Source organism: Bacillus rossius, chromosome 3 (assembly GCF_032445375.1).
Source record: "Bacillus rossius redtenbacheri isolate Brsri chromosome 3, Brsri_v3, whole genome shotgun sequence".
NCBI lineage: Eukaryota > Metazoa > Arthropoda > Insecta > Phasmatodea > Bacillidae > Bacillus > Bacillus rossius.
The window spans coordinates 48,809,297-48,832,277 of record NC_086332.1 but is presented as its reverse complement, the minus strand read 5'-3'; the positions used below and the strand labels follow the sequence as shown (position 1 = coordinate 48,832,277).

The 22,981-nt window shown below is 38.9% G+C and overlaps 1 protein-coding gene across 6 annotated transcripts in view; it reads right to left on the bottom strand.

Moving 5' to 3' along the window:
• The window catches only part of LOC134530640 (protein SERAC1), a 60,985-nt gene that overhangs the window by 17,534 nt on the left and 20,470 nt on the right, over nucleotides 1-22,981 (bottom strand). For 4 of the 6 annotated variants that reach the window (XM_063365660.1, XM_063365664.1, XM_063365663.1 and 1 more), the window contains 7 exons: nucleotides 20,723-20,862; nucleotides 17,377-17,589; nucleotides 15,169-15,478; nucleotides 13,674-13,801; nucleotides 9,275-9,424; nucleotides 7,840-7,986; nucleotides 2,338-2,404 (listed from right to left, as the gene is read on the bottom strand). In XM_063365660.1, coding sequence (XP_063221730.1) covers nucleotides 2,338-2,404; nucleotides 7,840-7,986; nucleotides 9,275-9,424; nucleotides 13,674-13,801; nucleotides 15,169-15,478; nucleotides 17,377-17,589; nucleotides 20,723-20,862 — 1,155 coding nt within the window. The remainder of the gene's footprint in view (nucleotides 1-2,337; nucleotides 2,405-7,839; nucleotides 7,987-9,274; nucleotides 9,425-13,673; nucleotides 13,802-15,168; nucleotides 15,479-17,376; nucleotides 17,590-20,722; nucleotides 20,863-22,981) is intronic. The other 2 variants (XM_063365662.1, XM_063365661.1) reach the window with 2 other exon arrangements.

The window sequence follows — 22,981 nt, the reverse complement described above, 5'->3', positions numbered from 1 at the left end:
GTGTCTGAGCTAGGGAGGCAACAAGGCTTCTGAGTCAGCTTTGGGATACACAAGGACTCAATAAGCAACTACTATTAATATGTTGCCTGTAGTAAGTTGAGTAACTGCTAACAACATTCAGGGTGTCTACCAGATCTAGTAAATGAAATTTCCTGATTTTTCCAGGTATAAAACGGAATTTTTCCAGGTTGTCTGTAACACAATTACGACATTCCACGAAACTGAAAAAACTGCATAGCAGTACATTGATGGGTTTCAAAGTATTTCAACTCACATAAATAAGTAAAAAAAAATTACCTTCTTCCAGACGAGGCCAAAGTGACTCATTTGATGGCAAATAAAACATGCTGCTACAAATATTTCACACACTTACTTTTGCAAAAACATTAGTAAAAGGAAGCTCCCATCAATTTTGCAGTGAATCAACTTTTGTGTCTATTGCACTTGCTTCAGAACGAGCCAAATCCAACACTCGAGCCTTCTTCAACTGTAATGCCTTGATCTCCTCTTCAACTCTCCTTTTTTCTGCCTTCTTCTTGTCTGTAGCTTCCTTTTCTTTTTGTTTTGTTTGCAGGGCTTCCTTACATCTACAACTAGCATTTCTTACATACTGTAACATGGACTTGGTGATATCAACATGCTTTACACCTCCAGAACGTTGAACAAAGTCAAACACTTGTCTTTGTACAATCAGTGTTTCTTCCTGCAAGTTTTCAGTTAGCAGATTAGAATTCACTGAAAATCCTCTTTCCAATTATGCATTTCCATGGGAAAGTACCATCATCATCCTCACAAACTTTAGTAGGCCTGTTTTGGCAGCTACTGCATGTGCCTTAAGAATGAGCATCCACAAGTGATCAAGGCGCCTGTCTTCTCGAGAAAAAGACGAGAACAGTGCTTCAGAATCTTGCGAGGAACATACCAACTCATATGATTGCTCAATGTTATCAGCTTCTTGTCCTGATAGACACCTGTTTTGAAGACAACATTCTAAACTGTACTTCAAAAGCTGTTTCCTCACACCCGAATTTAAAGCCACAGATGGACATAAGCAGAAATTCCCTAGGTAAGTTTGTACTTCAGAGGACTTTTGTCTTGAAGTTTTTTTACCATAACCTTTGGACAAGTCCTAACATCATTTTTCAGTAACAGGACAGACTTTTTGGTACTTTCTCTTTCTTGATGGCATGGCATACTGTATAACCCAACTTGATATTGTTAGCAGTCAATAGATTTTCCTGGTTATCTACATCCAATCGAGATACATTGCGTTTCTCCTTAAAGCAATTCGGTACCTCTGCTTTCACAAACTTTCCTGCCAAAGCTAATAAAATGTCTACCAGTGAATCATAGAGAAAAGGTGCCATGGGTGCTTCAGTTTGGAACATTGTAAGAAACAATTCCAGCTCTGATGCCAAAGAGTGGAAGAATGTCAATGTTACTTCTAGAAGATTATCTTCAAGAGCACTTTTCATTACACTGAAAGAGACAGAAGAAATAGAAACTTCACTAACAAATTTATTCAGGTGGGGTAACGTTTTCATGGCACGCTCAGCAACTGCAGTAATCCATCTGATTACACAAAATTTCTTGGGAAAAATCTCTGATCCAGTTATTCTAATGTAATCTGCCCTCCTTGCAGGTACATGCTTAAACAAATAGTAACTGTGCCTCAAAAAACTAACAACGTCCCATTGTGTAGCAGAAATTCCAGTTTTGAAAGCACCATGGACCGTATGAAGCCCACAGCTACCAATTTCTAGCAATGATGGCGAATCTTCACCAAAAGTGTCTGTGATACGTATTTTCAAAGCTAACAAAAATGCCCAGTTTACGTTGAGGGTATCCATAAATACTTAAAATTAAATGCACCTGTCGGTATAATCCGAACGTGGGAAGCACATGCTGCAGCACGTCACGTCAGCAGGATAACAGACCAGCTTGAACCAGTTTGTACCACATGATTTAACGCCACTTTCGAATCTGATGGTAAATAAAAGAAAATGGACGTGGGAACTGTTCAATATTTGCCATTCAAAAATAAAAATGGGAGGGGATACACTTGATGCTACGTCAATGCAAGCTGATAATAAACAAAAAACGTATTGCCAACTACAACATGCCAAACAAAAATTCCCTGATTTTTAAAAAAATTCCATGATTTTTCCCTGATTACAATATTCCCTGATTTTTCCAGGTTTTCCAGGTTTTCCAGGGTCGGTAGACACCCTGAACATTATACTAGTGTATTGTGATCTTATTTTAAATTGCTTAGAACTGTTTCTAGAGTGTGTAAAGATCTTGCAGGGAGTGTAAAATGATTGAGATATACTTTACCTGCTGGATGGTTTGCAGATGTTTCTGTGGTCCAGAGGCACTCCCAGCATGTCTCCAATGCCAGCATCTGCAAATGTTATCATTTGCAACATCTGCACAAAATACAGATACATATAACATTTTGTGCACACCATGATTATGTTCCTGTATGAAGCTGGTAGGAGAATCAGATCCCTGCTTTATAGGCAGCTGTCAGCAACCTTCTCTGTTTCTTTGGAGGCAGTCCTTGTTAGTAACATTCAATCCAGTCATTCCCAATTTGTTACCTTACTTGAGATCACCAGTGTTGTTAAGTAACGAATTACAAGTAATCGGATTACTTGTAACGATTACTTTTCAAGTAATTTATACTTGTAACGAATTACATTTAAAAAATGTAATTCGTACTTGTAATCGGAATACATAACGTTAATTGTAATCGATACATTAAGGTAATCGATACTTTATAATTACTTGCCGTTACTTTTATTCTCGGAACGTATAATGAATACAATTAGGAACAAGAAGATCATACACTTTTGTATTAGTAAAGTTTATAATTTTACGCTTGTAGTGCTACGATCGTATGCACATCTATGATCAAAAATGAAGAGCCAAAGGGCGCGGTTACACGGGACCCTGAACTACTTCAGGTGAACATGTTTAAGTAAACACGTTTACAAACGCGAAAGTGTACGGTTACACGGTAGTTGGTGAAAAGTGTGTTCAGCTCTAAAACCGATTGTCTACTGTCAACGAATGGCTGTGTTGATTGTCTCTATTTTGTATCCAGAAAACGCGGGATTTTCTCACTCGTTTATAAAGTATTATCAGCAGAAATGGAATGTTTTCATATTGCTCAAAATTTTTTTACAAATCGGGAATTCCTACAACATGCACAGTAAAATTTTATAAACTTATTTTTTATTATTTTTTGAGCGAGAGTGCCTATCTCAGTTTTAAGAAAATTAAGGTCAGGATCAATTTATATATATATATATATATATATATAGACGTCCCTCTCCTTTAGGTCCCTGATTTCCTGTTAGTGTAATTGTCCTGTTTTGCCCGTGTAGCTCTCGTCGGTGAGGAGTGAGTTCAGGCCAACGTGGCCGGGACTGGAAATTACGGGACCTGGAGGAAATTTAGGTGGGAAGGAGGAATGGTAGGCAGCTCCAAGGATAACTCGGTGATGTTCGTTTCCACGAGCCCCTTTTATTTTCGCATAGAGAACCTGCCGCAGCCTGGCAGGCACGTCACGGAATGAGCGCCCTCCCCGCCGCGACCCGGACTCCCGGAAATAAGTCTCATCTTTAGAATACGTCCCGACACGAACAGGGAAGGTAATCCCGTAACTATGGTTCCGGTTACGATTGTTCTGAAATGATGCACAGCGCGTGCGCGGTCCGTCACGTAAGAGATTCGTACTGACTGAGAGGTTCGGCGGACCGTAGATGCGCGTACACGGCCTATGACGTTCGGCTGGTGACGTCCCGGAAAAACTTGTAAAACTCAATACGGCCAGCGATACAACGAATGCAGCTCAGCTGCAAAGACGACCCGTGATGTTTCACTGTTGGCGGATTGCGAGATGAGAAAACGCGCCTCACGAGCAGCGCAGAGCGGCGTGCACGTCTGCTCTCTATCGCGCCCAGAACACCACTGCGCTCCCCCGCCCACAAGCGGACAAAGGCCCGCGGGCCGCGGAGGAGGGGAGAGGAAATCGGCCGGCGTGGGAGAGGCCCGCCCCGCGACGCGCCAGGCTGCGATTACATTACTAGCACGGCATAAGCACTTGAGAAAAATCACAGAATTATTAACACAACTTAGCGAGTAATTAATTAAAAAGCGAATTTACACATGAATTAATTAGTTACGATTACATGACAAGCGAAGTATTTACACAGTGTTTCAGACGTGAGAGTTTTGTTACGTTACAAAATATATACACAATTGTTGAGGCTCGTGACCATGTAAAAATACATAATAAGCATAACTATTTACAACACAAAAAGAAGCCCACTGGCATGCTAGGGCGCACGCGGGTGCGTCCCTACTCGCCGCACTTCACAGTCGGTGCACTATTATTGCAAGGGAGGACGTTGACGAGGCCTGCACCTATTTTGCCGATCATGCAGATGCCGATCATCTGCTGCCGATCTTGCCGATCTTCTGAGCCGATTAGAGCCTTTTAAGTACCTCTGATTACACGTTGCTTTTGACGGATCACTATTAACGATTAAATATTCCCAGACAAAACTACATTTTTTTGACATGATTACTTATAAATCACCACACACACGCACACACAATTAACTGCGTTAAAATGTAATAAGGTCAAACCAAATCTTCAACCTAATCACAACTCCATCATTCTGTGATCCGTGTGTGCTGGTAGACGTCAGCGATGATAATTTTATTGCCCTTCCTTCCCCCCAGTGCCGCCAACAAACTTTCAATAATTCCCGATTGTAAGTTAATTTGTGAATACGAAATACAGTAGAACCTCGTTAATTCGTAATGGTCGGGACCAAGATAATCACAGATTACAGAATTTCACGGACTAGCGATTATAAGCCCGGAAGGTCTTGTCAAGCTTCTTAGACACCAGCGTGCAGCTGGGTTAAGGCCAAGGTCATGTGATGTAACATCTCCCGAGGCTTACTGCGCCTTGGCAGCAGATGGATAAAAATAGTAAACTCCCCATTATTCGTGTTAATTGGGACCCGCCGATGCCCGAATAATTGAAATTCTGTAAAAAAATAAAAATAATAAACCCGGATAATCCGTTCACGGTAAGGGCCGTCTTCGAATTAGTGTCTCGGCTTAAAAATATAAGGTACTGCCTAACCATTAGTTCACGGTCATTTACAACAGCCGAAAAGAGAAAGATAAGATCGTGCTGACCTTGCACACATAAATATTGGGTAGCCCCCCACCCCCCTCCCTTCTTTTGACCAGCCGAATGCCAGCCAGACACGTCACTCGCCAGGCGCCTGCTGTGCGTTGGCGGGTGGAAAGTAACTCAGCAGCACGTGAAACAACATTAAAACAAACGGGAGACTGGAAGCAGAAGTCAGGACATCCCCTCAAGTTTAAAGAGTGACAAATGTGACAGCTGAAAGGGGGGCGACACAAAGGGTCGGTACAAACAGCGTTGTTGCAGAGTTTGACGGCCCACGCGATGGCTTGCAGTGTTTGCCGGCCGCCGACCCGCGTGACGTAAATTTTAAGCTCTGACAATTTTAGCTTCTCTTTTTTTTCTGCACTTTTAAATCGTCTTGGATTATCCGATTCCCGAATTAGCGCGTCACGGATTAACGAGGTTCTACTGTACCACTAAATGGGGAACAAAACTCTTCATCAACCAGGTTTTTATACAAAAGAAAAAAAAGCTCTATTTCCCATTAAACAGGGTAAGAATATTAATTTCGCTAAACAAAACTTTCAATAGGCCATATTTAGCGAGAAAACACTAAATAGATGAATTCCCGAAGAGGTAGACTAACCACGAGACTAATAGCGTCATTAATCCGTACGAATTCCATCGCGCGACGCGCGTCACTCTAATCTCTGGCGTCACATAACCAACCTAAACAACAGTCGCCATTCGCCATTGCGGTAATATTAACCGTAAATGGTAAACAAATACATAGTTTTACGGTTCGTAAATTATAAATAACTTTGCAAATAGTATAATGGAAAATTATTTTACCGAAAGTACCGTAAATATACGTGGAAATTGATACTTAGGTATGTAACTGTTCAATGTTTATAAAACTTACGCTATTTGTTTACTTTATTGGTATATTTTTTTCGTGTGTGGTTAGTTTTAAATTATTAAATCCTATTATTTTTCTATGAATAATTGAATTTTCTTCCCGAAAAATATCGTAAACAAACATGGAAAGTTGTTAGGTATAGGTAATTATTCAATGTTATAAGTTTGCAGTAGGCGACCAATGATCGGCTCAAATAATCTGCTACGTTTTGCCGATCATTATGATCTGCAAAATTAACAAAATCAGACGTTTATTACGATCAGGGATCGGCATCGGCCCAGCATTCGGTAAAATATTACTCGAACTTGTGCCAGGAACACTTTCCATCTTGAATTTCTGCAAAGGACTGTTTATATTCTAAACAGCCAATCAGAGGCTAATGTAGAAGATATGTCGATCTGAACTACTTTGCCAACCTGTTTAAGTTAAATGGGAAATGGCCTAGAACGAAACATGTTCAGACTGTGTGTAACCGCACTCAACAGCTGAACATGTTCACCTGAACTGAAGTAGTTCAGACTCCCGTGTAACCGCGCCCTAAGTGACTTGCAGTGTTTCCAACATTACCCTATCCTAAAATCTGCATTTTTAAAATTTAACACATCGCTGCCGTCAAGTGCTCCCGTTGAGCGTCTTTTTAGTGTTGGTAAAGATGTTTTTGCCATCGAGAGAGGGAATCTATCTGATGAGAACTTTAAAATGCAATTGTTTTGTAAGATCAATTCCAAAATTTAAAGTGTATTACTCTTTTTACAGGTAGCTACTTGTATGAAGTATTTTGATGTTATTCAAACAAGTTTGTCCTTAAATATTATTCATTTAATTAAAGATAATAAATTTAATCATTACATGAAATCATTTTTTAACAAAACATAATGTATGTATGTTTATTAATGTAACAAAGGTTAAAAAATTGAATCGAAGGTCAGTTTTAAAATGGTAGTGGAAAGTAATTGTAATTGTAATTGTAATTTTACTGATTACTTCTATGTAAAGTAATTTTTACTTGTAATTAGTTACATTATCACCACAGTAATTGTAATTAAGCCCAATTACTTTTTCCGAGTACTTTTAACAACACTGGAGATCACCCTCCCTGAGAAATATTTCTTTGTGCACTCCTGAGTAACAATATTATGTTTTCACACTGAAAGTTATTTTACCAAAGGGCAGCAGTTATTATAATGAGGATTCAGCCAAATTGAAATTAGTCTTTCACTTAAACGTCTAAATCTGACGAGCCAGTAATGAAAATTTTTTTCAGGTGAGCACTTAAACAATGTGGGTACTGAATCACGAGCTAAGTCTAGGCCTCACTGGATTTTATCCTGTCACACTTAAGTACATTTCCGTCTGTATTATTATAATATGATTATGTTTTTGTTTAGCTAATGCTACCTTGCTGTTTACAAATTAATTTTGTTTGCTTGTATATAAAAAAATTCATTATTATATTTCTTTTACGTGAAATCACACCTATTACAAAATTTTGTTATAATCTTTGCATTACAGCAGATTTAAACTTCAATTTTATAACAACTGACAGTGAATCTCTAGATTACAGTGGTGTCATGTAATTAATTGATTCCACAACAGTGACTGCCTCAACCCAATCTGCCCAAACACATTAGTATGTGTGTTTCCCTCGTATGCATGTTACACATCTGGCCAACTGCTGTCTCAAACATCTCTGAACAGAAGTCTAAACGAGAGCTGCTGATCAGCCGGCTGAACTCATTACCTGCCGACTCCATGGTCACGATGGTGATGTAGAGGAAAGACATGAACGTCTGGATGGTCTCAATGAAACTGAACACTTCCGCCCGGAGGTGCTGCTTCTCTATGAGACTAAGGAACCTGGCGTGTAGAGACAGTACTTCAGGGCACTCTGGGGAAAAAATCAGCACTTGTAACTACAGCAAATTACATGGCAGCTGTGTGTTTCCAATTAATCTAAAATATTTAAGGCCAGGACTGAATGGGCCAATTCCTTAAGCAATTTTAAGGTCACATATCACACCAATAATTACTGAATTAAAATGAATACACAAATTTTAAAACACTATCTATGAGGACTATCAGTGGCCGTGATTCCAGAGCTGTCAACTTACAACATCTCTGTGTTCTACTGAAAGTATTTTGCAAGAAAAATACTATATAGATGTCACAGCACTAAAAACATTAACAATGGAACAAAGGGGGATCAAAGCCAGAGAGTAACTATTGAAGGCAAAATTGTAAAAGGTAAAACAAATAATTATTTGAATCAGACACACATCAAAAAAGCCCAATGTTCCGCTCACCTAAGTTCATAGCCAAAACATAAACAATGACATCTTGATACCATTCTCTTCATTAATGGTCAAAAAGACAAGTAAACCAACACCATCTAATAATCTCACAGGTTTTATACCCTGCTTAGCTAATGAATAGTTACACTACTATAATAGTTAAAAACAGGGCTATGGATGAGGAAAAATGAAAATGATTATGGTAAAAAAAATAATACATTTTGGCACAGAAAAAAATGGAATTTAATATATTCCAGCTATAAGAGCAAGCCAAAATATTTACACCTATTACCGGTGGGAGAGTGAAGTAATGTTTATGAACTTTACCAGCAGCCACTTGTAATGGGGTTAGACAACCTTGTTTGGGGTATCCCCACCATCTGTGCAGGTGGTTGGGATTGAACCCAACATAATCTTTACGTGAGTCAGCTCGCCACTGCTTTACCAGACCAGTAGTTACATTTTAAATAATTTTAGAATGACTCTGAGTGGTTTCAAACATTGTGACAGTGCTGCCTGAGACAGGCTAGTGAACCAGAGACTAGTAATGTGAGATTATATCTACAGAGTCTTTCTTGTCTTTTGCACTCCAAAGCAATCACTGACTTACAGTTTACCAACTTTCTGTTGGTTAACTGCAAAGATCTGATTTGTGAAAAAAAAATACAGTTTTCTTGAAAAACTGATTTTTAGACATATTAAAGTGTTACGAGATTTTATAACTTCCAAAATATGCCCACTCTATCTGCCATGGCACATTCTTTACGACAGTTATCTTAGGAATTAAGCAGGACCTGCAAACTCGCACATTGTCCCTGACCACACTCGGTCTACGACTGCGAGGGGAACCCTGTCAGGAGGGATGCCGGAGGGACGACTGCTCACCCAGCTGCACCTCCGTGAGCTCCACCGACTGTCTGAGCAGCGGCAGGTTGATGTCGGCGCAGGAGGAGCCACGGTGGGGCACGCTGTAGAACATGATGCCTCGCGTGTTGCGGCACAGCGTCGACACCTCTCCCTCGCTGCTCTCAAATGCTGGCAAACAGAAACAAAACACGACACCAGTCAGTTCATCCTACAGCACATCTGGGATAGTCAAATCATTTCTGAAACAACCTTTGTGAATAAACATAAGCGCGAATGCTGTGATTCAAAGCAAACACCGCCTGCCTGACGTGCATAAATAAAACTGTTTCCCTGGTCGATATACTAATACAAGTCACTAGTCCCATACTAGCGTTAAGTTTTAAATGAGGCACAAAGATGTTGAAAGAATATTTCTGGCCAGCACAAGTCTGTACTCCAGACCGTAGTGTTGGTAAAAGTAAAAAAAAATGTAATTGAGCTCAATTAGAACTACGTACTTTGGAAAAGAATTAACTAATTTCAGTAAAAGCCAGGTGAAAGGTTGCCGGAGGAAGCCCCAGTGAGCAGCGGTGTGAACCTCGGTGGACCACTCCCAGGTTTCACAGGCAGGGCAGGACACCCAACATGCTGCCAGCTAGAGGCCGCCCACGGCTGCACGAAGAGTTGCCGCAGTTGAAGGAGGTAGCAACAGGGCCATAAACGATACTTGTACTATTTGACTAAAGACGTTGACGGCAAGGCCTAGCAGTGAGAGGCTTCGATGGAAAGGTATGCGCTGCCCACAGTGCTAGTGGCGAAGGACAGCTCAGTGGTGACTCTGCCAACATTGGCCGCCACCACACTAGCTGCAAACCACATACAGTTAAACCTCGTTCATCTGGACTAAATGGGATCAAAGGCCATCCCGACGATCGAAAACCTGAATAATCCAGGTAATATAGCTTAAATGAAAAACAAACCCCTTAAATAAGCAGTCTTATCATTCAATTCAATAAAAGTTAATTTTTGTCACAATATTGGATAGTTTACATAGCCTATATTGTTTATAAAGACATTTAAAAAAATAAAAATTACTGTTCACATTTTTTCTTAGCCAAGACTTTGTCCACTTTCTTTTGTTTCAAACACTTAATGGAATTTGAATGAAGCACGGTCACGGAAACATTTTTATCATTCATTAATAGTTCAGCTGGACGGTGTCTGAATGAAGCTCCAAGTACATCATGATGTTTGTCAGCTGGTGCACTTTCATAAACTCAACAAAAAGCATTCATTTATTACCATAAATATACAATCAATGCAGGAACTGTACAGTGAATCAAACTAAAAAGTTAAAATTTGGCGTGCTTATAGTTACGTCCTTGCTAACGTAGTTAAAAAATTTGTATGCAAACATTAAATAAAATGTTTACAAATCTTATCCATATTATCCAGAGATCAGGATCTACGAGGGCTGTACTTGCAAATCTGTCACACAAAGCTGTTCTGTTGTTCTGTCATCCTAGCATGCTGAGCCTTCCTATGTCCATCACTTGAAAGAGAAGTTGTTTCTCGATACTTAATGGAGTAATAGAAAACTGGTGGCCTTTGGCCATCTTCAATAATGATGCATACTCATAAAATGCTTTAAAAAATGGTACATATATTCAAAATGCAAGAAACATTTGCTACTTAAGAGGCCGTGTCACAAATTTGCGCTCCTATCTATATCAATGTTATTTTAAAAGACAGTTTTTCTCACAGTCTATAAGAGGTAGGGGCCGGAAATTTTGCCTACTGAAAGTATACAATAAATTTAACATAACCGCTTGTTTCAAATTTAGTTATCATATCATATATTATTTCTGTGATGAAAATAATATTATCAATATTTTGATTTGTCCAGATACAGTGAAATTTTGCTTATATTTATAATTATTTAGCAAAAACTGAAAAGGCCATTGAAATGTATTGTACATTACCTTTCGATCAGTGTCTTCATGATCATGATGGGTTTAAAAACCTCGGTGTAATCAAGTCTTTCACTATTACATGACAACATTTATACTTAATAATTTGGAGATAGGCCTTTTCTATCCTCAGCCCCTGAGCTTTTACTATCTGGTCTGGCGACCGACCTGACACTCTTCAACCACCCCAGGGGTCTCCGATTGCACATCCCATCAAAAAAAAGAAAGCTGTTCCTTCATTTGTTTTTGTGTTCGAGCGAAGGTTTACTTCTCCACAAGTGCCACAGACTTCACACATTTATGCCAAGGGAATATTCCGCTGATGTGACGCCATACGAATGTATTATTCGCGACCATACAATGTTTTTGTTTGTCATTGGGAAGAAATGTTCATTTTTAATTGAGCATTTTTAAATGTCAGTGTAGAATATGCTTATCTGCCCACTTTGTTTCTTTCCATAATAATGAGTAAAGTTAACATTGTAATAGACATTTTATTATATTCGTTTGCCGTCCAAGTAAAAATGTCACACTATATCGCACATAATTATACATTTTACTAATTTGTTAGTTGTAATTTTATTAAAGTTACAAATAACAGCAATAAAAAATTATTACTTAATAGTCCAGAAAAGAGATTGAGTTATTATTCATTTAATAGGGGTTTAAAATATGGTACTACATACATACTTATATTATCTTGTTTTCTTCTTTGTAACTTTACTGGAAGAATGGCATTTGGTATGTATGTTAACTCACAATGAAAATACTTCAGAAGCACTCAAGAGTGAACAACCTAGCCCCTATACTAATTTCATTATGTTCATGGAAATATAATTGAAATTACTAATAATGAACTGTATGTGTTTCACATAGATATCGTACGAACTGTATGTGGTACAGACCAACATTTGCTAAGACTCTGTAGATAATTAATTTCAGTTAATGTGTAGGGAATATTAAAAGTTAGAAATAATGATATATAAAACAATGCAAAGTTATCAGCATAAAAATAGAAGTTATTTTTACGTAGCGCTTACTGAAATGAGTATTTTGTGTTGAATTATGTGCCATGATTAATATTCTCTTATGGTATGTGTGTTTTGTTAAAATCTTATATTATATTATTTATCTTATATTTTCATTATTTTTTTTGTGATGATCTTACTTAAACAAGTTTTAATTATATTACACATGTCTATTTTAAAAGCATTTTAATGTATACTTATAGAATTGCAATAGGCTTTATACGGACTCTCAAAATGAATGTGAGCATCTTTAATTATCTACATCACCATTATGGCCGTTTCACAAGATCAAATATTTATTGAATTCAATCAGTTGCATTCATTGTACATGATTTTCGATATGTACATTGAATTCAATACAAATTGAAGATGTTTCTCAACTAAGCTTATTCTTATTAACTTATAAGTATTTTGTTTGTTCAATACATAAAAGTAAAAGATTCTTTATTATTTAAATAATGAGCATCTATAAGCAATAATGTTTTCTAAATATTTACATAAACATAATGGAATATATATTTTCAATACTTTATATCTACGATCACATCAACGGCAGTATTAAGTAATCAATGAGGTAATGAAATATTTTTAAAGGATATTTTCTCCTCTGTAAAATAAATTTGTAATGCAGCCCTCTTAATGTTAGTCTTGTGAGTTATTTCGTCTTCTAATATGCTGCAGCAATATATAAAATTAAGTTTTGTTAGTGTTTTAGTCTTGTGTAATGTTAAAGTGTAATGTAATCAATTCAAATTTTTTTTTTGTAAATTCTTATTCATAAAGATACATATCGTAATAAGATAAATAGTAATATTTGTAAATTTTAATTCTTTGAAACAACGTCGATAAGAGGTTCTCCTACCTCTGTTAAACTGTATAATAGTGCATTGTAAAAAATTAGGTAGTCTGACTTAAGTGAGATTGTATTTAGATTGTGTGTAATGCATATGCAATATCTAAGCATATGAATTTATGTTATTATCCTTTTAAAACGTTACATGATGAATTTCGTATACTGTTTAATGTCAAAATTATTTTTCACGGAATATTACATCCAGATAAAGAATAATTACCACATGTTTGAAGAATAATTGTATTCCGATACGTTTAAAGTATTAAAATTTTTAGATACGACTCATACTACAGTTGTAAATGTGAGGTTTCTTGATTCTGAATCCCTGCATCCGCAATTTCCTAGTGAGCCGCCGGTCAGATTGTCATCCTCTCAGATTGTCGAGGAACCAGATACATTTTTCGTAGCTTTATCACGCGCTGCGGCTACAGTTACTTCGGTTGAATAAGCCACTAAATCTCACTGTTAAAAGAGAGAACTTCTAGAGCAGAATATTGGAAATAAACATTTACTGACATGGCCTCTTAAATTCAAAATGTTTCCAATAGCAAAAAATGCAACTTAAACCAACAGTCGTTGACACTCACCATCAATAATGATTTGCTTGACGAACACACCACCTTTGGAGTGGCCCACCCAGATGATGGGGTTATTGCCAACGCCGATCTCACGCAAATGACTCATCATCTCACGACTGCGCTCCAACATGCCAGACCTGTGCATTATACACACAATGCTGATGATGTAATACACTAAAGACAAAATATCAACAATTTTATTTGCAATAAAAATTATTGTAAAGTGTCATCTACAATTTAAAATTTGACCATGTTAGCAAGGTGGTACATTTGCTGTCAGTTCACATTCATATATTATTTTTCTACAGTTTATTTTTATCCTTGATCTTTCTAAATATAGGTGTGCAATAAATAATGTTTAAACTCAACTTTAGAAGGAAAAAATTTTTTTTAAGATGATAGCCAAGTTAAGGCTACAGTGATCTACTGATTTTGTGAAACTTCAGGTATGACATTTAAAGTAAGACTATGAAAAAAGTGCCAGTGTATGAAAACAATATGATTAATGTGTGGAGCAGACTTTCATAGCATGGTTGGTTGAAGCGCCAACTTACTGTGATGCATGAAGTTCTAAGTCCTCGGTAACCCTGTCACACTCCACACCTCCGGCTAGCTCAACATTAGACTAGAGTGCACATACACGAACACTTGAAAAAAATTTTTGGGGTGCTAGGAAAATATTTTAAGTTCAAAAAAAAATTTTAATGTTGATGATTGATGGCTTAGATAAAGTCTCTCGGACACACACTGATTTTTATTATTTTTATACATACATGTTGCAGAAAATATCTACACTGACTCCAAAACACAAATATGCAGTTCGTCAGTACCAACGGTAAAAACATACATATACAGTTCACAAGTAAATCCTGTGGTTGCCTGCAAGAAGGACTCCGTTCTTTGAACAATGCAGAAATTACTCATTGTTTTGGGCTATTACCGATAACTGTGGTTGAATGAATTCTAATTTAAATATCCAAAACGGTTTTTAAGTTTGGCATAGCCCGGACCATAACTGCCAAAATTTTCTCTTCCACTACATTAATATATTAATTGTAAACCATCGCCCGACACGCGACCTATTGGTACCTCGTACAGACGCTGACTGACTCCATGGTTGCCCTTCTCTTCTGAGAAAGACAAGGGTGCTCACATGACGTAATTTTCAACCACTCACAAAATATGAAAGAACATGAACTAATGTACATTAAGATCATAAAAGCGCAATACAAACATTCAAAAAAATCTCTGAAATTGGCGAACAGCTGGTACAATATATCAGAAAATCTGACCAAGTTTTATATATGATCCAAAAACATAATAAATAGATTGACAAGTGGGAAGGGCTGTAGTTTTGGTTGTTACAAGGCATAGACTTGTGTGGCACTTGTAACTATAAGCTCAGACTTATTGTAGCTCTTACGTCACTCATTTACTAACTCACTGACATGAAAGTGGGGAGATACTTAGCGGAGCAGCAAACAGAAGCAAATGGGGACAGTACCTAACCCTCTTGGTGACCCAGAGGGGGCGCCACAGGAAGGGGTCGGTGGTGTAGTTGAGCGCGATCACACGCACCCCGGGGCAGTCGAGAGGCAGCCAGTCCCGGGGCCAGCACGGCGAGTAGGCAGAGGGGCCGTGCTCCTCCGTGGCCAGAGATGCACTCTGGCGGCTCAGGTCGTTCATGAGGCTGGCCAGGCGTGTCTCCTGGCCCTGCACGTCCAGCATCAGCGTGCGCGGCCCTGCGTGCTCGTCCCCCGGGGGTTGCTGCCTCTCCAGGGGCACCGGCTGAACCACCGCTGGGTCCCACAGTCCTGCGCGCACACACAACTGCCACTGCCCCGCCACGACCAATAACAGTGCTCACTGCTGCCACTTACAGACCAGTGTATCTAGCCACTTTTAGGTTGCCAGACGTAATATCGTTACTAAATTTTTTTTTTATGTGTTTGTTAGGACACACATATTAAGGTTAACTATTGATATTTTCACATGTAGGCATTCTTAAAACAAATAAACAAAACTTCACATGCAAAAGACCAAAAGAAAATCAGTCCATTCATTACCATGAACAAATGATTGCTGCGAAATTTTAAATTTTCAACTTCTAAACTATGAGTGGCAATGGATCTATCAGAAGTATAGACGAGGAATATGTATCCTAGAGTTGTAAAACCAAAGGTATTGCATAATTAAAGAAATTATTATTGATAATATTTTTCACAATTCATCCCAAATATAAAATTGTTGCTCTAGGGTTTCATCACAATAATTGACAAGGCTTAAGCTGTAACTCTCTTATCACAGTAATTTACACATGACTTATTTGTACTGGTGTATAATTAAGTTCACACAGACATTTTGAATTCATAAATACAACTGGCGAGAGTAACAGATGTATAGGTAATGGTCAGATACCTTACATCTCACTAAGATTTCTTAAATTCTAATGGATAAAAACCAGAATATTTTCAAGTAATAATTACAGTAAGAATTTTAATGGGTGGATTTTCTTGGGAGACTCCCATTTTCCTCACCCAGCAAAACATCATTGCTCCTAACAATCTCCTCTCATCCACTCAAACTGGTGGATATGACAGGTCTGCTCCTCTAGTATAACAGCCAACTCCTGACTAGATTCACCTCAACTCTCTCTCAACATCTCATGTCATTTTCATATAAAGCTAGGTGCAAAACTGAAAAACGCGCACAAGATTTCACCATCATGTTTTTGAACTTACTGATTCACAATAGCCCACAAGAAGATGGTGTGCATGGGAGGTAGTACGCTTAGGAGGGAAATTAATATATGTATATTTCTGTTAAGGACGCATGGCACAACAGCCAGAAAGAGTGTAGTAGAATGCCATTTTGGCAAGATTAGAGAACTGTTTATATCTATCAACCATATTGTGACAAGAATTTTTTGAGATATTACAATGTTCAGATGTAATTTATGCTTTAAAAATTAATTTTATTATTAATAAAAAATTATTAGCAATTAATTTTCAAATAAAAATAATACCATTGTGTTGTTAGAATTGTTACTTAAAATTTTACAAAAGTAACCCAAATTAATTTATATGTTAAAAAAAACTGTGTTCACATATTATTGGTCAGATGTCACTGAATATGAATATGGTAGTTAATACAGTTATTAACTAATCCTACCAACAGACGTTGGATACATGGCGAAATATCATTGGCTACATTTAACAGTAAGATTTCAATTGTGAACCGATTCCATACAGTTGTGTGCATGGCCTGCTATGCACTCGCTTATGTTTTTTTAATTGTGTACCCAGCTTAAGGAAGGATAAGGCTGTGGAAGACAATGCATCACTAAAATGTGCCTATCAATGAAGTTGCCTCTGCCTTACCTTTAGAGCACAAACCATGGTTCTCAAGAGTAGGGCTATCAAGAAAAAAAACCAATGGCCCAGGGGAAAATAATTTAGCCTGGTCCCCTCCCTATTATTTATTTACAACTTATCAAACAACCACTATTCAAAAAAATATCTTAAGTCCATAAATGTTACTTCAAATGTGATCTGTGTGTATTCTATTACTTGTAATTTTCATCCTATCAAGGTGAGCACGTGCATTAAAAAGAATATTGAAACTCAAGGACACTGTGATGACACCTCAACCATCCCTGCAACCAAAGACAGAGTGACAGGGCAGAGTGGACACGTGCTGAGCTGGTTCGTACCTTGCTTCCACGTCTTCTCGAGCGAGCCATGCAGGCCGTGTATGAAGATGATGTCTGCTCTGATGGGGGTCCCCGGGTCGTGCAGCACGTTGCACGTGACGCTCTTCTCCGGCGACTGTCTCTCGCTGCCGGGTCTCTGCGCGTGCCTGTCGCAACTGCCTTTCGCCCGCAGCCGCATCATCCGCAGCACGCGGCTGGACGGGTTGGTCACTGCTGTGAACAAGCATGGCATCACCCTCCATCAGGCTGCACAGCTACTGGTCGCCTGCTGTTTGCAAATGGCTATGTTACTTTTATATCAGGTGTTTGGGACCAACACACCAACCTAGGGTTAAATTTACTTCATGTATTGCTCAGTTGCTGGAGAACCAGGGTCATTGAGAAGGGGCTGGGAGGGGAGGGAGGTTTGGTTGAGTTTCAAGATAATTAAAAGCATTCATACGAAACATTACAAGTTAGGAATACACGCAGATAATATTTACAGTTATGGCCACAGTAACGTTTATGTGATTTTTAGGGATGTGCCGGTCGAATCCTCGAATCCTCGAATACCACCGAATCTCTAGTATTCGAAAGATTCGAAATTCGAGGGAAAAGATTCGGGATTCGAGGAAAAATATTGATGTAAATGTAGTACTTTAAAAACTTAAATGCTTACAATTTACTTGGCCTGTTTACGTTTTCCTTGGAACACATCCTATTGAGGTACAGTAGAACCTCGTTAATACGTGATGGTCAGGGCCGAGATAATCACGGATTACCGAAATTCACGGACCAACGATTAAAAGCCCGGAAGGTCTTGTGAAGCTTCTCAGACACCGGCGTGCAGCTGGGTTAAGGCCGTTCATGGTAAGTGCCGGCCGTCTTCGAATTAGTGTCTCGGCTTAAAAAAATACAGCACTGCCTAGCCATTAGTTCACGGTCATTTACAACAGCCGAAGAGAGAAAGATACAATCGTGCTGACCTTGCACCCTCCCCCCTCGAGCACTTCGTACAGCCGAATGCCAGCCAGACACGTCACTCGCCAGGCGCCTGCCATGCGTTGGCGGGCGGAAACAAACAAAGGGAGACGGGAAGCAGAAGTCAGGACATCCCCCTCAAGTTTAAAGAGTGACAAATGTGACAGCTGAAAGGGGGGCGACACAAAGGGTCCGTACAAACAGCGTTGCAGAGTTTGGCGGCCCACGCGATGGCTTGTAGTGTTTGCCGGCCGCCGGCCCGCCTGACGTTAATTTTAAGCGCTGACAATTTTTACTTCTCTTTTTTTTCTTCTCTTTTAAATCGTCCCGGATTATTCGATTCCCGAATTAGCGCATCACGGATTAACGAGGTTCTACTGTTTTGTACTTTTAATTCGTTATTATATATATATAAAAAAAATTATGAAGCATGTACTGATTTGAGAAACTTACTTTATATTCATGAACATGGATGCATTGTCGCTACATTGGCATTAAATAAGGCATAAATCACATATGTATTCTCAGAATATGCTAAAAAATACAATAAAGCACATTTAGGATCTAGACTAAATATGAATCTTGTTTTTTTTTTTTAATAACTTTACCGAGAAATCTGTTACTTAGTAATACAACAATAATGCCGACTTTCATCACAAGTTACGGTCACATATGTAGTAATAACAATGAAATAATGAATGGCAAAAATTAATACATTATACAATTATTATTTTAATCGCAATTCAATTTTAAATATTCTGATACATGTTCTACTTATGAATTTTTTTAGGACCAAGTTTGGTTTGTGTAGACTACCAACGTTAAAATATGTATTATCTGAGAATTCCATGATGGCCAACCAATGAATTTTTTAGCCAATCATTTTGAGCAACATAAAAAATAACTAATATTAATATAAAAAAATTAAATGGGTAAACTAGAGAAAACACCCCGTCACTTTTAACTTCGGGCATATTAATCACTATGCTTTAGTGAGGCTTAATTTTAAAAGACGCACGACAATATTTCTTATGGCCTAAAACCATTGAAGCCAAGATGGCGCCATTCAGTTTCCATTAAATATTTCAGGAAAGCGTTTACCTTCATTTGGGACTTTAAACAAATGTCAAGTTGGTAACTACAAAATATTGTTCCGTCGGATGTTGAATTTCGTTTTCCGATTTCCGTGGATACATGAATCACTGTACTCACAGATAATGCCTGAATGCCTTAAATCCACCAAGTCGTATTCTACAGCAATTGATGAAGTGACCAGATTCTTACCTGATCCTACAGTTAATCCAGAAATAAACATTCTCGAATATTGGAAAACTCAGTCTGCGTGTTCACCCAGGCTACACAAACTGTCCAAAAAATATTTGTGTTCACCACCTGCGACAGTGTTCTCTGAACATTTGTTCAGCACTGCAGGAAACATATGTGACCAAAAACGGAATCGTCTTGATCCAGACCGTGTTAAAATCCTTGTTTTTTTTTTTTAAATAAAAATTTAAAGGGTTAAATAATTCTGCATAATGTTTAATTTTTTCTCTTAACTTATAAATTATTTTATAATTAACCCTTGAGAACTGGATTCGGATTCGAGGGGTGGATTCGAGGTACTGTTTGGGATTCGGATTCGAAATTCGGATTCGAGAAAAATTGGATTCGAACCATCACTAGTGATTTTAGATTTTTTTTTGAATTGTGGATCTTGTAAAGTTGTACATTAAGTTCTAGGAAAGGGGCCTGACCAAATTATTTGCCCCTGGGTCCTTAGTTTCTCTCAAAGACCCTGCTGAGAACTGAAACTGAATGATAACATTGATCCCAAATTTCAATGGGTCTGAGAAATCACTTACCATTGATACTATGTGTAATTAATCTTTTTGACAAATAGAGCTTTCAAAAGGTATATGTTTGTGCCAAATCAATAATGATAAATTTAATTTTAAGAAAAATAAATTACTCAGAAATATAATACGTTAGCCCATACAAATATAAGTTGTATTTCTGGTGTAAAGAGTGTAACCATCATATTTGGGTGGCAAAATATTACTCTCATTATTTAACATAACATTTTTCAAACACATAGTTTAAAAAAAAAATCTAAAGAATGTAAACGTTATGCGGACATAACTGAACACGTGATCTGAGCATATAGCATTACTTGTAAGGTTTCCTATGAATTCTATTAGCAATAGACTTGTAATTTTCTTCCTATCAAGGTGAGCCAAGCATTAAAACAAAATCTCGATATTCAATCAGGAGCTTCTCCTTGGGCCAGAGCCCCTTTCTGGACGTCCCTGGCTACCTTTGCAACAAGTGCTTCAGCAGTCGAGGGCGAGGAATCACAATCATTGTGGGTGAGCGAGCAGGCACTGACCTGAGAGGGAGGAGATGGCAGGCACCAGCTGCCGCCTGAAGCCGTCCAGCAGGAGCCTCTGGTTCCTCAGCCAGGCGTAGTAGGCGGTGGCAACCAGCCGCAGCAGCAGCGACACGTAGCTGGCCACGTACCACGTCCTTCTGAGGACCAGGTGCAATCTCAAGGGAGCTACATCAAGTACCGGGTAGTCTACAGCTTTACACACTCATCCTGCAAGGAGCAGTCCGACTCTGACAGCTGTACACATGGGTGTACAACCCCTCCCCCCCCCCCCCCGCCCCACCCCCCGGAATTAAGAAGCCCCTCAATGTGGGAGCCTCCTTGCCCTTGTAAAATTGTGACTGTGAAATGGGGTTGATTAATCTAAACATCAGAACTATGTTTTGTGGAAAATTGTCTGTATATTTTGATGTTTTCTGCTTATTGAATGCACATAAACCAAAATATGGGCAGTATACAACACACAACCCCCATATCAAGAAATGACTTGTTTCAGTTAAAACCCACGTGAAAAACTCCTGAACAGTCCCCCCCCCCCTCCTTTTTTCATGGCGAATTTTCACAAAAGTTTTCCTTGCAAATTCTACAGATTTGCATCTCTGACTGTACATGAGAGGCTATATGAATATGGGTTTGTTTTTCATTACGTCACAGTATTCAGCTGTCAATGTCTGGTTGTTCGCTACAGCACCTGTCCAAAAAGCTACGCCTAATCTTGAACAGAGTGTAGTATGCGTATACTGCTCACCACGACAATACATAGTAGAATGATTGAAGTGAATGAACGAACTAAATGTTTGAAGTCTCTGCGACATGCATCGTGAGAGGCAGCGTCGGAATGAACTTGTGGAGGAAACGAGAGGACCCTGAGAAAACTCGCCGGGCTCACGGCTCCCCGCCACTTGTATCAGTCTGCGAGAGATCCGGGTTTAGCTTTAGCCCCGCCGGGAAGCGACCCCGTGTCGCCTTGGAGGGCAGCGAGTGTAGCCCTTTTTTTATAGGGTGCACAGCACGTCTAGATGCGCAGAACTGAATTTCAGAATTTGTGAGCCCTACACTGAATTGCCTGTTTGCCAATACAACTGTCAAAAAACATGCGTTTTGAATTAGGTTATAAAACTTTATTACGCATTTTCTGTAAGAGTTATAATTAAAAGTGTAATTGATAGTTCTCAAATTGCGCCAAATTATAAACCTACATTTTAACAAGAGTGCGGACCCACAAAATACAGTTACAAACATTGCGACAATCACCGGAATCCTATCGCAGATCGCTCTGTGATGGGTTTCCAGAATGTGATAGGGAACGCCATTGTGCAATACATCTGTTTCACATCCGGGACGAAACACAACCGCTCGCGTGGGCGTGACACTCGCGTGTGACTCAGCCTCGTGTACATAAATACACGGCTGCTTCCACGTCACACGGTTACAAACAAAGGCTTGTAGGTTTCTGTACTGCGATGAACTGTTTTGTTACACACTCGGCGGTGATAACTTGAGCCATTCTAGGAGCTGGGGTCGAACCCACGACCCTCGCCACTTGAGCTTAACTCAGCATGAATTTGAATGCAGTACCTACAGAGATTGCCGAGTAGTTTCCTCAACGTTCCAGAGAGATGAACTGGCATCTGTTAGGCATATGGCTTAGTTTAGCCACCCAACATCAGGTCCGCGTGCCAAGCTATTAGAAAACAGTTTCAGATATCAGAGTGGTGCCTGTTCACGAAAAGCATTTAAGAATGCGCGGAGGGCGGATGAGTAGTTTTGTTTCCGTGTTTTGTTTTTAGACTGCATTTTTAGAACATGCTAAAACGCATGTTTTAAGAATATTTTTTAGACGTGAAACACCCGGTAAAGTTCTTGAAAGCACTCAAGAGATTTGCATTGCAATTTCATCCTCATTTCTCTGCCATGTAATGTTAAGGTCACCGCTCAAAGCTCATAGTTGCACTATGCACGAGATGACAGAGCGCCGTCATCAGCCTTGCGCTTAGAGGAGATACCGTAATAGAAGGACCAGCGAGCGTCGCACTTATCATCTCGCATCACTAACACAATCAAACTCCTTACTAGGCGGGCCCCATACATTATTTCTACTCGCTGGTGAAAATTAAACTGCTAAAAGTATTTGATAATGTATTATGGACACAAAATTGTGCGAGCGAGATTATTTAACAATTTGTTTCTCCTGGGATGTTTATTAATTTGCGTTACAACTACTGATGTTGATGAGTCGTACCCATCACTGGGTGCCGT